At 43.8% G+C, this 15,590-nt stretch overlaps 1 protein-coding gene across 1 annotated transcript in view; it reads right to left on the bottom strand.

The window, feature by feature from the left end:
- LOC138481058 (connector enhancer of kinase suppressor of ras 2-like) overlaps positions 1-15,590 on the bottom strand; it is a 2,957,912-nt gene that overhangs the window by 71,712 nt on the left and 2,870,610 nt on the right. Inside the window, exons 21-22 of the mRNA XM_069612924.1 lie at positions 11,653-11,759; positions 7,691-8,198 (exon numbers count right to left, since the gene is read on the bottom strand). Coding sequence (XP_069469025.1) covers positions 7,691-8,198; positions 11,653-11,759 — 615 coding nt within the window. The remainder of the gene's footprint in view (positions 1-7,690; positions 8,199-11,652; positions 11,760-15,590) is intronic.

The raw sequence follows: 15,590 nt of genomic DNA, 5'->3' as shown, positions 1-15,590 counted from the left end.
TCAGCCTTGTGTTGCCATACTCAGCATAGCGAATTGCAGCATACTATGAACTGGTCCGAAAAAGGCCCCAAACAGAAGAATTCTACATTGGATGCTGCGATGGTCTTTTGTCTTTTATTTTATTTTGTTGTTCGCTTGTTGGGCACTTACACAGGAAGTAAATACTGTTTCAAAGCGCCCTATATGCCGTTTGTACTTCTCATTGCCCCTATCGCTGTTACTAACTTCTCCAATGAAGAGAGAACTGCATTTCAAAAGAATGCAAATTCTACTTAAGATGGTATCAAACATATTAATGTATTTTCTCCTCTCCTAAACATTTGCGTCAATGTTATGTCTATGCACTCTCAGAGTCCTGTTTGGCATACATGTTGCCTACCTAGACTTTTCATTCACTGTGGCCTTTTAGTTCCTTTGTATGATCTCTCACTCAGACTGTATCTTGACATTATTCTTAGGGTCTTCCCAGGAGACCCAAAACGGGCGAGGACCCCATGGGCAGGAGAACCAAAAGAGGCAAGGATCCATCACCAGCTTTTAACACATAAATCCAATAAAATACACCTCTTTTGATTTCCTATCAAATGAAAGATTTTGTTTATAATGCTTTATTAAGTTGTTAAAGCATTCCTTGCTGTAATGAATGAGCATATGAATGAATGAACTAATGGGCTTGGGTATGACAATTTAGTACTAGCACCGTCATGCTCTTCTTTGAAAGTACTACCACTAGAAAGCTATCAAACATACATACAGGCAAAGGAACAAAGTACCGAGACCCCCCACTGCAGATCCCCAACATGTGCAAAATTCAACATGCATTCCAAGCAAAGTGATAGCATTACATCATCCTTCATATTTATATTTACATGAATCATGTTTGCCACCTTGCGTGAGATGGCGGCCTTGGCCTTCAGCACAAATGTCATCACGAATGCATTATATTTACAAAGTACCAGTGTCTAATAAGAAACATTTCAGAAGATGATTTCCTTGAAAGGTGTCTGATCTCCTTCGGTTGTGTTGGATTTTACCCTGGATTTTCAGAGAGAGGCCTTGTGTCATTAGGCTTCCATTCACAATCATGAAGTATTTACTTTGGGCCCATAAGACATTTCATACCAGTTACAATGGCTTTTCTGAATTCTGGATCATCTAATAAAGGCCACTGCCTTAAAGTCTTGCCTCATTTCAGAGAGCACTCCGTAAGGTTTTTGTCATCATGTGACACCTGTCACTACTATGCAATCATCTGGCATGTGAAAGTTCACAAGGAAGCTTATTTGAGTCACAGCCATTTAGGTTAGGGTATAAGTATTGTTTGCCCTATGTCTTTCCTAAGCCTATAATCTCCAGTTCTTTCCTCCCCCCCATTTATACAACCGCCATCTTCGCAGATACACTGTCACTCACAGTCTCATGGATTTATAATGTCCTATACTTCTTTCTTGGCATTCATTGGATCTTTCTTGGCTGTTGCTGGAGTTTTTCAACCCCAGTGTTGGTGCAGATAGACTCTTCTACCACGTACCCCCACCTGGTGAACTTAGATATTCCTGTGGGGTTGGCTGGGACGATTGCACTGTTAGTTGGAAACCGGAGAACTGGCACTGGGCTAATATAGATTCTTGACTACCTTCACCAACCAGTTAGAAATATTGTAGGGTTCGTGTCTTAAGGGTGTCCCACTCTCTGTCTCCTTATCAGCCTCCTCTCCCCTTCTCTAAGATTTCTCCTCCTTCTCTCCCTCGCTCCTCTTTCTCCTCTTCTCTATCTGCATTTAAGTCTCTCTTTCTTCTTCTCCTCTGTTCCCTCTCCTCCACCTTCTCTATGCTACTCTGTCTCCTCTTCTCCTTCTCTTCACTGCTCACTCTGCTCTCCTCCTCCTCTTCTCCGCTCTCTCTCTCTACCACATTCTACCTGCTATCCCACCTCTCCTTTGCCTCCTCTCCACACTCTTTCCTCTGTTCTATGCGATAAGACTTCATTTTAAAGCTCTCATGAGAAAAAGACCAATTTACAAGGATCGATTTTCTATTGACCGGGAAACCAGCATTGTAATGAATGGTCCTTTTCCCTTCAGAGCTCCAACATGAGGATTTTTCTAAAAATATTCGGGGGGGGGGGGTTCACCCTCGAGCCCCCCATTGTTCCGCACTGCCCCACCACCCCCATGCCCCCATCCCCCACTCCCACCTCTCACGCAGGGTTTTGAAGCCTCCTCCCTCCCCACCCAAGAATCCTCCCCACCTGAGACTCCCCCAAACTACAGCACAGCCAGACACACAAACCACACACCAACACACACACGCACACTTACCCATTCTCCTCGCCTTCTGCTTCCAGGTCCCGCAGAGACTGGCAGCACCTGCACGCACTTGTGTGCGGTAGGGGCGTGACAGTTCGATTTAGAAAGACCGCTCCGTGCAGTCACAGCGCAGTCTTTCTAAATCGATCTTTTGGTGAAAAGATCTTTACACCAAGATCTTTTCACCTAGTACCTTTTCCTCTCCTCTACCGCTACTCTTATTTTTCTCATCTCGTCCACCTTTCTGCTCTCTCCCTTCCTTCACTTCCTTGCCATCATGCTGTAATTTACACCTGCACCACCACACTTTCACACCTAACTCCCACACTTTCCCTTCCTTTGCATAGCAAAGTTGGACATGGGGTCGGGTCATGTAATTGTCACACTGCACTCCACAGTGCAAGTGGCGTGAGCATGATATGTGATTGCCTACGTGAATTACAGATTCTGCAGCCACTCTGTATTGGCTAGCAGACTGCCCCTTGGCGCTGCTAGCCCAGGCTACTGCCACCTTACCTGCAGCTCTGCATGTCACTAGTGCTAACATTGTTTTGATGCTCATAGGACCACTTGCACAGGAATAGGCAGAGACTGTCGTAATGAAAACCAAGATTCTTTGAGTATACAGCAACAGATTTGCAAGTGACTCACTTCACATGACAACTCTCAGTGGCTTCACCACAATGCTGATGTGTATGAGGCAGCCAAGGGGTGTTCCATTTAGTATGGGCGTTCTGACGCATGGGGCTAGGGTTGGATTGGGGAACTTGTAGGTTCCCGCACATAAGCATGTGACCTAGTCAGAAATCCCAGTCATGTATGGGCAGTGCCATGTGCATGTTTTTTGTTTCTTCCCCTACGTTGATACATCTCTTACACCCTGCCTTACTACCCCTCGAATGCAGGGCATTAGGTCATGCATATCACTCACTCATCACACCAACAGTCACTAAAAAGCCTCCCAATTTGACATTTCTAACAGTAGAAATCAGGATGTCTCTTGAATTTTTTATCTTTAATAGAATTGCATTTCTTAAATTGTTTTGCAGCAGAAGCCAATGCATCCGTGATTTGGAAGTGGAAATGTACATATACCAATATTGTGGTGACTTATTATGGGCTGCCCAAAGGTGCCATGGTATGAATGATTATTAAAAAGAAATGCATCAGAAAATTGATCAATGAATGAGCAATGAGTGGCCTGCTTTGATTTTCGTGACAGTTGTCCTGGGTGGGGGCACCACATTCAGGGTGTCCTTATATTGCAGCATGAGCAAGGGCTTAAAAATACAAAATGGATTCCCTGGATGGAATGGGATTCACCTAAGATCTTTTCTTGTGTGAATTTCACCTTGGCCATATTTGAGTGCTGTGCCTTAGGAGAAATGCTGATGGCCTCCTTCTAGACATCTGGACATAGCCTAGAAACTCTAAAATGAGAACAAGAATTGCATATCAGGGGCTTCATTTCTAGAGCGTTCATGTGCTTGGACTTTTAAAGTTAATGTCCATTAGCTCAGACCCTCTACAAACCACGCCTATTTCAAGAGCATACTTCTTTTTTCTTATTGAGAATATGCAATGTTGAATGGCCAGTGCTATCTTTGAAATATTATACCTCAGATGCAGATAGCCAGCACCGGAATGTGTGCTAAACATCTTTGAATAGATTTAAATTGTATATTTGAAGTGTTCACCTTTGTCCCATTTGCATTGATGATCTAGGCTTCCGTTTTGTAGCTGATGAGCCAGAGATCACCAGTGGGATTTGATTGTCAGCAACAGTTTACCAATGTGAAATATCACCCTGGGTGGAATGTACATGGTTTTAGCCAAGCCAGACTACCGTGAGATGTCCTCGAACCTTGGCAAAACCTTGGAAACAGACGATATACCTGAACAATAATCCCAGGCCATTTCTGTCTTGATTTTATTTTTCCAGATCTTCACACTGGGAACATTAAGGATAGACTCCTTGATTAGAGCAGCACAACAAAAGGGTGTTTGTCTTGGATAGAATTCTCCCCGAGACCCTGGCAGGACAGATAGACATACCCAGGTCCTACCACTTTGCTGCCAACATTAACCGTATTTCCGGTTATATCTTTTCAGTTTTCCAAATCTTTACCGCTCTACATATCTCTTGCTCTTTGGACACCACCGTTTTTGACTTTAATGCATTTCTTTCTGTGATGAAATAACAGATCGAATTTAGGTGTGTGCCACACCGCACCAATTTGTTTTATATGTTTGAAGACTCACGAAAAAGTTTTGTTGTTGCTTTTTCTCTGTTAGTTCTTTGTTGATTGTTCACTCGTCTAATGCTTGACATATATTATATTATATATATTAAAAAACGTTTGTTAGGTGAAAAATGCCTCACGGTTGTATCTCATATATTGTACTAAGAGGTTTTATTTTCTCAAAAAATTGACCCTAGCATTTATTGCTTATACATAGAGCTACTCAGGGGAGGCCTAGGTATCAAATGACCCCCACTTTAGCTCTTTACCCCCGGCATAGCAACACTTCTTCCTTTTTTGATGATCCTCGAACCATAGCGGACACAGAGCTGATTAGCCATGCACATTTAGGATATAACTGGAAGCTAATGTTAATCACGTAGAAGAACATGCGTTTCTTATTCGTTTAACAAAAAAGCAGTCCTACCACCTACTCTATTTTCTCCTACTAACCCGTTTTGTTTGTATTAGCAAGTCATCTTACACAAGCATCGCTGGCCAATTGTTCTAGTTTCTTGGCTCCAGGAGAAACTATGCCATTTGATGTTATAGTCCCATCACAAAGGCCACCAGGTGTACATTCAACACAGCACCAGGTTGGATGCTGACACGCGCCACCATTGTGTTTACTTCTGTTATATGCTACATTATCAATGCCCCTATTAAAGATGGCACAGTTGATCATCTATTCAAGCAAGCCAGGGTCACACCATTGCCAATAGAGGCCAACGTAAGGACCCACAGATTATTGGCCTTCTGTTGGCCTTTAAGCACTTAATAGAATAGTGGAAAGGTGATCACTGAACATCTACAGTCCTATCATAATACCCATAACAATCTAGATCTGAACAGATTGGACTTTTGCTCCAGTCATGAAACTGAGATGTCCTCAATGCAAATTTTTGGTAGCCCAATACAGGCACGCGATGTGGGTCAGCTGGCTGTGCCGATCCTCTTGGACCTCTCTGCCTTTGTACTGAAGACTGTGTTATGCTGTTTGGGCCAATGTCTGACCTGATCAGTGGCAGGGGGAATACCTTGACCTTTTGTGCCTGTTATCCATCAAAGTATATGCATGTGCAAAAATGAGGGGTTTTTGTTTCTCCCACACATCTTTGTTTTGTGAAGCCTCCCTTTACCTCTGATTGTTGAACATCTCCATGAGGCCATTACTGAGTCTCATTATGCTCAATGGTATAGGGAAAACGAATCACTATAACAACCAGCTAGACTGACTGGCCCATATTAAAGGCTGGATGAGACATAGTTAGCTTCCATTAAATGCTTCCTAAACGGAGTTCTTTTGGGAATGCAGCATGGCCATTCAAGGGAATGCAGTTAGAGACTCTTTCTAAATTCATAAAACATAGCCATAGCTTATAAAGTTAAGAACTAAGGGTGATTTTTATTTTCACACTGATATTAGAAATCCAAACTGATTATATAGCTAAACCTACCTTCTTAGATCCTTCATGTGTGTAGCACATGTCCAATTAGATCCCAGGGGATTTTTGTGAAATAGTTTTGGGGTTTATTGTTAACTCTAGGCTGCAATGTCCAAAAGGTATTTACCTGGACTTTAGCAAAAGACATAGGCATACAATGTTGGTGTTCATTTGGTCCCTGGTGACAGGAAAAGATACCCAGTCGTCACAGCTGCTGGATGTAAAGCGGATTGGCTTTGATTGGAGGCCTGGGTTTCATATAAGTATTCATGCCTCAAATTGAAGTGCCAGTTTGTGCCTGTACCACTGTGTATCCATAGGAAAATGTGTTCTCATCAGACTGTGAGAACTCTTAAATCCTCTCATCGGAACCTCTGCGACCTCTGTGCTCAAACTCCTTTTCATCTCGGTGCCATGAGTACAGTTCCCTGCTCCTTAGGTTCTTCAAACTCTTTTGAGAATTCAGACTGCCTACAACAACACCTTTATTCTAAATTGTATAGCTCTTAGTAGGCTTGGTTCTGGCAATTGAAAAAAACAGACTGGAGACAGTGTGCACTGCAGAGAGGTAGAGGTTCATGATGGTCCCTTTTCGTTTTGAATGATCATGCCTGCCCATCTGCATCATCTATACACAATCTTCATACTAAGTCAGATCACTCACCCCTGGACAACAGAACACATGTTCTAATTTTCTGGTACATGTCCAGTATCCACACAACCCCCCACGACTGACCAAGACCATTGAAGAAACCCTGAAAAAGGACTGACATTTGGCACATTATTTTCTGCCATGTGGTTATTTCAGAACGATTCCCGAAGAAATGTGAACATTTTGGAAATGATGCTTAATATCAAAGAATGCACTTTATGAAAACACAGCTATTGAACATAAATGATGGTGTATTTAGCAAAATAAGGAAACAAGAACTGGCATTTGGCACATTATTTGCTGCCATGTGGTTATTTCAGAACGATTCCCGAAGAAATTTGAACATTTTGGAAATGATGCTTCATATCAAAGAATACACTTTTTGAAAACACAGCTATTGAACATAAATGATAGTGTATTGTGCAAAATAAGGAAACAAGAAAAAGTCTCAGTGCCATTCCCTGAGCATCTTAACCTGTTAATATGATGATTACAAATCAGTGGTTAAGTGTGGTGGCCTTGAGGAGTGGCAACCACTCAAGGACCCGCAGGGGGTGTGCTCACTCTGGAGTTCTCTCACATTTCTCCTTATGACTCTGTCCTTGGGAGGTGCTCCCCTTGTTGAACAAAATAGAGGATCTTCACGGTGCCCTTCCTCAATGGCAGTTTTAGGAGGCAATGTCAAACCCTTGATGAGTCATACTCACCAACATGCGATAATATGAATACATTTTGCCTTCAGACCTGAAAAATCTATGTGAAGTTCAGCGGGCCTGGGTCCCGGCTGTAGGAAAAGGAAACTTTGGGGTTATGACTATCAAGAAGGAAAGATATTTGTATGATAACATAGGTATTTCATACCTCTTTCAAATGTATGTATGTTTTTCTGGAAACAGGGAAATCATCTGATTTCTAATTATATGATTAATTACAAGATATGCATTGTGTTGAAAAGTAATCCCAGGAATTTTACTTTTAAGACCTCATGCTTCAAACTTCAAATCTCTAATATACAATCCATGAAACTTTGTAAATAACGTACCTTCTTTACTCAAACAGTTTTTTTGTTTTGGGTGAATTTCCTCTTCCAGTTTCTCTTCTGTTAGTTCTGCAGTCTTTGTGCGTGACTTTCCTCTGACGTCTCTGTTCCGTGGTAGACTCTGACTGCGTTGTTTTTGGGGTTTGCTATGTGAGCTGTGTCCCCTCTGACATTCTACCAGTGGGAAAGGTCCATCCTTTTCATGGTTGTGACGTCTTTGGACTGGTAACGTAGCCTGCCTTCGCCGCTCTGGTGACATTCCAGGTCGGCCAATTGTGTAATCAGAGTCGGTAGGAACAGTCTGAAGAAAATGGAGTCCTGAACTTGTCAAAGGCGTCTCTATCAGGTCCTGCCAAGAGCGTCTTTCGCGGTAAGATGGTCTACATCCCGACGAGTGTGCACTTCCTGTGGCATCTTGCCGAGATTCTTCTGCTGAAGAATGGGAGTAGGTGGACTCACTTGAAAAATGACGCCCATGTTGGACTTCAGGGAAGGGGCTGGTGGAATTCACCTACAAAACATCAACCATCATTTTAGAATGAAAGAGAGATTGAGAGGAATCACACCACATACTTTCAATTTATCAGAATGTTTGATTACCATTTGACTGCCAAAGTTAAATCCCTAATATTTCCCTATTTCAGATCCTCAAACGCTTCATAAAAGATCAGATAAGAATCCGGCTCCCCGAGCGGGACCCACACAGCAAGTGCAAGCGCGTACTTCTGTTCCTCCCCCAGTGTGCCTATATATTGGCTATAAACTATAACAAATACACTTTCCACATGATAATCTGCATTTCAAAAGCTACCAGCAGCTTTTTTTCATGACATTACACCCCAGAATCATGCTGTGGGGATGCAACGTTTCACGAGCACGGCTCTCCAGAGTGCTGCATTTTGATTACCTTAACAACTGCAAACGAAAGCGAGCGTATTCGTCTAATTTAGTTTTCTGGCCTTAGCATTGAGGCCCCCTGCTATTTGCCCAAATGGGTGTAACTGAAATGCCCATCCCACTTGCATTCATTATTTCAAGTATAGCTCTGTACTGATGATCTCACTCCTTGTTACCAATGGCCGCACCAAGTGCCCCTGGAACAAGAGGGCAAAAGAACACCCCATTCAGTGTGAAAAATAGACCTCGCTCAAAGAGACCCCCAGGTATTAAATGTCTGCTACCGTTGGGCTAAATAGGAGCATAGATCTGTAACTCAACCAGAGTGATATATTACATTTTGGGGTTCAGAGTGACATATAACAAACAACGAGAGCAATTGAACCACATAATTAAGGTTCCATGTCATTTCATCGCAGAATGTTTTTTCATGTTTATTTACTGCAAATAGTTTTATGAAAAAAACCCATTGAATTTTTTTAACATTTATTTTTGAGGGGATCCCTCCGAACCCCCATTCCCTTTCAGTTTTTATCTATTCCCAAACAGCCACATCCCATATATATAATTTTCTAACCCCCCCAAAAAAATGCAATGGTTTTTTTCGTAAAGAAATTAGCGGTAAAAAACCCTGTGAAAAAACGTCCCACGATGAAAGGACGTTGTACCATAATTAAATCCTACCCATTTATAATGTATGCTGTATTTCCCAACAGGAATCCTTTTCCACTCTGTGGTCTGTTACCAAGAACCAGCATGGCAGGGGATACATGGAGGAATGGGAGAATGCTATACAATGGGCCTCATTATGACCCAGGTGCTAATGGGTTAACGGTGCCGTAAAAGGCTGCGGCGCCGTTAACCTATTAGCGCCTAATTACGAGGTCCCTTTGCGGGACCCGACCTTAACGGCTGGTGTAGACCAGCCGTTAAAGTAGGGACCCGCAAAGGGACCTTGATGCTAATTACGGTGCCGCAATTTGCGGCACCGTACTTAGCGCCTTCTCCATTCCCACTGAGCCCTATGGGGCAAAAATGGGAATGGGGAAGGGCCATGGAGGAAGCAACCCAAAAAGGAGAAAATAATACCAGACATAGAAAATGTCTATTGTATCCTCCTGCTGTAATATCACAGTAGTTCATTAAGAATTCCAAAATCCTCTGCCGTGATGGCACAGTAGGAAGAGACAGCATCCAGAAAGGTACATATGTGCTAATGGATTCCTGTGGAAGCCGTACGCAACAGTGGAGTTACTCATTGTGAGAGGTGAATAATGTGGAGTTATGCACCTGCTCCAATGGGCAACACCGTGGAGTAATGTCTGGCGGCCTGAGTTAATGGCCCAAGCAAAGCAAGGGTAGTTAACTATGGCCAGTGCCGTTACCCCCCGGTGTTGCCCGTGGAACAGGTGCATAACGCCATTAGCACCCCGGGTTACCAAACTGGTAACCCGGGGTGCTAAAAAGAAAAGGATTTTAATTCATTGAACGGGACGCCACGCGCGTCAGGTTCATTGAATGAAAATCCTTTGCTAAGATGGCCCCCATGGTTGTAGCAGGTGGGGCTCCATACTGCTGCCACAACAATCAGGTAAGTGGGGCATGGGAGGGGGTGGAGTTGATGGGAATAGTTAAAAAACAGGAGGGTGGGGGAAGATGGCGCTGCAGGGTGGGGGAGGCAGCCTGCGGGTTCTGTGGAATGAAGGCTGAGATCAGCGGTTTCAGCCTATGATCCGTGGAACCTGATTGGCTGCTCCCCCAGCCCCGACTGCTAATCAAAAAGAGGACGTGTAGGTAATGCTCTCAAGAGATTAAACATTATCTGATATCTGCACTTTACCGATACCACGCCGAATAAACATCCCTTTAGACACATGGAATTCGGTGATTGGCTTTTGCTGTACAATTGGATTATTTGATCCAGGGTGCGTAGCAATACATATCTCATTAAGGACACATCTACCCTATCCACCCCTCACTACCCTTTATCGAGCTGGGTCAACCCAGAATCATCACATAATCAGAAGGTCTGTGTGTGAATGCATGCTTTCAGTTAGGAACGCCCAATTTCACCTGAAATGACTCAAAGCAAATGGCATTACAAGGCTTAATCAAAGACAGTACCACTTTACACAAGACTTTGCCGGAAAATGACAGGTAACAAATATCAAAAGTCACAGATGAATTTGCCCCTTGCTAGGGCTCGCAGTGGGTTGTAGCTGGGAATTTCTCCCACTCTGCTTTTGGAGTTAAGCCCATCCCTGCGGGTGGCGGTGGAGCAGTGAGGCCTGGAGTGCGATTGACCAAAGGAGTAGTTCTTTTATACTGTACATCACAATCACACCCTTTATCAATTTGTTTTATCGTTATACACTTTCTTTCAATTTCATGCTGAAAAATACGAAAGACCAACATGTGCTCTGTGTATTTAGAGCAGAAACGGAGGTTAAGCCCCCAAATAAAAACTGTATAGAGGACACCAACATATCTAACGGCCACTGCCTTTTCTATCACATTCATCTTAAAATGTGTGAATGTGAAGGAATAGGAGATCTGTGCATGCATATATTGGTCTGGAGATTTATGATAGGACGCTTTAGTTTTCTGCTTCCTGTCACAAGTCGCCATTTTCCTTTCCTTCCACCACACATCATGCAAATAGGGACTTTGATCACTTTGTGATTTCCATTTTATTCAGAACACTTTTCCATATATAGCAGTACAGCTCAGGTCGAAAGACAATAATTCACATAGCCTTGACATGCTCCTAGACATTAATGGGATCGGGTCCATGGCAGATTGATAGGATATTCAAGATTGCTGAGTTGCTAAGGGACGCGTCAAAAAAGGCAGCCACCTCTGCCCATATCTCTTCAGTTGTTCATAGTCCTGACAGAAATGGAGTCGTCAGGCATCAGAAGAGCTTTACACCCCTAAGTGCTTTTGCGGCATTCCGTTAATTCTCTGTGCAATGGGGTTGTTCTGCTCCCCTGAACCTAGTGCTATGTTTAGTTATGACGTTGCAATGCTAGTGCCTCCTGAAGGAGGACGATGCGTGGCATACGTACCGAGGGCGTCCGGTGATAGGTGTCGCACAGTGTGGTTGGTGGGGCTTCCTGCTTGAGAGTCAAAGAGCCATCTAGATCATCCTGGTCACTTTCGCTCCAGTAATCTGCTAACAACAACATTAGTCTTAGTTAGTGGCAAATAGGGTTCTGCATAAGCAATGTTCTGCTGAGGGGGCGCGGTGCCGCAGTATCTCAACCGAAAGGCAGCGCTCAATTCAAGGACCCACCGCATGTGGAAGCTCACGATACATGCACAGGACATACTCGTCATCCAGTCGACTTCCTTAATCAAAGTGAATGAAATAAGCACGTTGGTAACAATTCTGTAAGGTGCAGCCCTGGGCCACCTTAATGCTGCTTATATTAAATGTGCAGCATTGACCCCTAAACCCTGTGATGTCATTTCAATGATTTCATGTTTAGTCCCAACTAAACAAGGAGTGACCCTAAATTACATTTAAGAAAACACGGATGACGTGTTTACAGAGACTCTAGAAAAAGATGTTGTTGTAATGTATGTGTTACAAACATTCAAATATAGACAATTCTGCATGTGGCCTAGTGAGTCCTTTCTCTGTCTCCACAGCGCTATGGTGGGGCATGAAAGGGGTGGGGCATCCGGGGTTTGAGGGAGCCCAGCTAACTACTGTGGAGGGCAGAGACACACTACCTACAAGATTTGTTAAAGTGTTTTCCTACAAATGAGTGAGGATGTTCCCGATGATCCTATCCAAGGTAGAGGTTCACAAGTTGATGCTAGATGTTTAGTTGTGGATTAAGAGTTTAAAAGAGGAAAACAACCTTTTGAACTAAACGGCTGCTTAACACCTTGAGGATCAAGGATTAACAGGGGCATTGTTTAACCATCTGTTCTTTAAACACAGAATTACAAACATAGGAACATCACAATAATACATTACTATACACATTCGAATTTTGAGAGAGGGTCAGCTAATTAGATTCTTCACAATGCACTCTGCAGCAAGGCTTCCTCTAGAATCTCTGTCAAAAACTAGCTAATATGACCAGTGCATGAGGGATTGAGGGGGGGTTAAAACAAGAGGAGGCTATCTTCATGACGAACTGTGTTTCCCAGCAATGAGCAAGTAGGAACGTGCTGAGTAAGGAGAAAGGAGAGGCAGGGTTTCAAAAGCCTGCTGACAGAGAGTGGCATGGTCGGTGGGGGGGGGCTTCACAACCAATGCCAGGCCGTCTCTGCTAGGTGCAGCCTGGCAAAATGGAGTGCAGCGTCTGTGGGTGGAGTCATTTATCCGGGTTGTGCATGCCAGGAGCGACCTGTCAGGTAAGGAGCCGGGGTAGGTGGGTTATCAGGGGACCGGGGACACATCTATCAGGTGCGGCTCAGGTGAGCAGAAGTGGGGTGCAGGCAGCTGGGCTATCAGCACAGCGCTCCTAAGATTAGAGGGAGCGCTGCGCTGAGAGCCCTGCCTGTGTGCGATGACAGATGGAGTCATGCACAGCATCTTCTCGTTGGCCAATTTCTGGGCTGTTTATTTAATTTCCAAGCCATACCGGTTTCATATGGCCTTGAAATTAGCCAATTGGGGAATTCCAGGTGAGTCCACTAGGTTATATTGTGGTTATAATTACCATAATTCACCCAATTGGTTAATAATGCTCGTATTGGAGGATGGTGGCAAACTAACATCAATATGCTTTTTTTCCTGCTAGGACAAGAACTGCCAGGCTGGTTCATGATAAATTAACAACATATAGATTGTTTATTAAAATATTAACATGTAGGATCACGGATCCACACATTTCCTTTGGTTTTAATTGTCTTGCACTTGCAGTGGCATTACATTTGCCAAAAAACAACTGTAAGGATATCACTTTTTATGCATGCTTATCCTTTAAATTTAAAATGTTAAGCAAGAAGAAGAAAGCATTTGATGGTTTATAAATGTGTGATGTGAACATTTTAGAAACCCACATTAAATATAATTGATTTCAACAGGTTTTAAAACATCATAGCTCTTTGGGTGAAACTGACGCATACATTATTACAGCAGCTATGTGATTTTGAAGGATCTAACAGCGAAAATCACTCACCAACATTGGAAAGGACCACCTGCTGAAGGAGGCCCTCTCCAAGGCCCCTCTCTCGTCTCAGACCTCTCCTCTCCCTCTAAGCTGTCGGGGGGGGGGCAGTAGGGGGGTCCGTCTGCATCCATAGCCTGCTCTGTGGCTGCCTCTATCACAACGGTTGCTCCATGTTTGTACATCAAACTTGTTCTCAGAAGCCTCCTGACCGCTGCTAAGGATCCCGATAGCTCACTTTAAAAACACATCTCTGGCTGCATGTCCCCCTGCACTTGTAATCTGAGTGAGGCCATGTGCCATGCCTGGTTTTACTGTGTGTACATTTTTAAGAATTAGGAATACATAGTCTCACTTGAATAACGTTGTCAGTGGCAATACCTTCACTGGGGGCGACTGGGATACATAGGGCCTCATCACGAATTGGGCGGTATCCTGGCGGTATTACCGCTGGGATACTGCCCAGCCTAATAGCATTACCGCCGCATTTAAGGGTTACCGCCCAACTCGCGAAGAGGCCCATAATGTTTTACTAAATGTTGAGTTTGATTTACATTTTTGAAAGGTGTACATTACAGCCAATACTAAGCTTTATTGAACTCTTGTAACATTGGAAATCTTAATCAAAGGCAAACCGCTCTCTGAGAATTCTATTATCTGGTAAAGGCTCAACCCGGAAGGCATTACCTGGCTATGACGGTCCACGGGTGTTGCTCTACTGGAGTAGGGATAAAAGTAGTTGGAAGGAGAATTCCTATTCATATTTGATCTCGGCCCACCCAGATCTGGGCCAACCTAGTGCAATTGGATTGCTCAAGTAGCTCATGGTGATTCAAAGGTGCACCAACAGCATGTGGCCAACGATAGAGCAACGTTTGTCAAGGGAGCACCGCAGGGACCCAGTTTTCCAGGTAGAAATGGGGCATGATGTACAATTGCGGAATCTCTCACAGGATTTTCCTTACTTCAAAGTAGGAGAGTATTTCTTAACTTCACAGAGGTCTCAAGTTTCTCAAAACTGTTTAAACATGCAAATGTGTGCCATAAATACCATTACCAGGCCAAGAGCTTCTTACTTTTACAAGTCAGGTCTTACCCTGTAAGAGTCCCTGGATTACTAAACACTTCCTTACAAACAGGAGTCTCCCTGACTCATCCCTAGGACCAGTGGGACCTTGTACATTGTCTCTGGAGTTATGGACTGTCGTGTTGCGGTAGCTTACAGGCCTTGAAACCCCATTGAGCAGCATTCGCTACATGTGGTGCCCTAGCCCTTCCAGTCAAGAGGGAAACATTATCATTCTGCTCAACAAGGGAGGCTTATAGTAGACAAGCAGGAGATCTCCTTGGAGCGTGAAGGCATTGCCTCTATGTTCTTTGTCAGGCATATAGTAGGGGCTGCAGTTGCTCCATCTGTGCTGGTGGTAGGGCAAACATTCCTCAAAAATGTGTCACTTGGCGGCATTACCCAATGCAAATCAAAGTCCAAAACCCAAAAGACCTGATTGTGATAGACAGAAACATATCAAGTCTATGGCAACACAATTACAGCACAGTTGCATCAGGTATATGCCACAGACACACTGCTGTGACCGCACATAGTCCATTTGGACTCACAGAAAAACCAATCAAAGATACGGTCAAGCCTATGTGAGGCTTTCACATCCTCCTTCTGTCTCTGGTTACGCCTGCAACTGATACTCTAGATGGGGAACCCATTCGGACACGGTTTTCCCACTGCACCCACTTGAGAGTACTGAACACTGATCAAGGAAACCCTTGATTTAGGAGATGCATACCCTGTTTGGGCCCAGACACCTTGTTTTCCTCACTATTCCGTAGAGGGCTCATCTGCAGCTGGCTGTGGAAGCCAGTTT

This window comes from Ambystoma mexicanum, chromosome 5p (genome assembly GCF_040938575.1).
Source record: "Ambystoma mexicanum isolate Mex_15411 chromosome 5p, UKY_AmexF1_1, whole genome shotgun sequence".
NCBI lineage: Eukaryota > Metazoa > Chordata > Amphibia > Caudata > Ambystomatidae > Ambystoma > Ambystoma mexicanum.
Note: the sequence above shows the minus strand (reverse complement) of the source record. Positions and strands in the feature narration are given on the sequence as shown.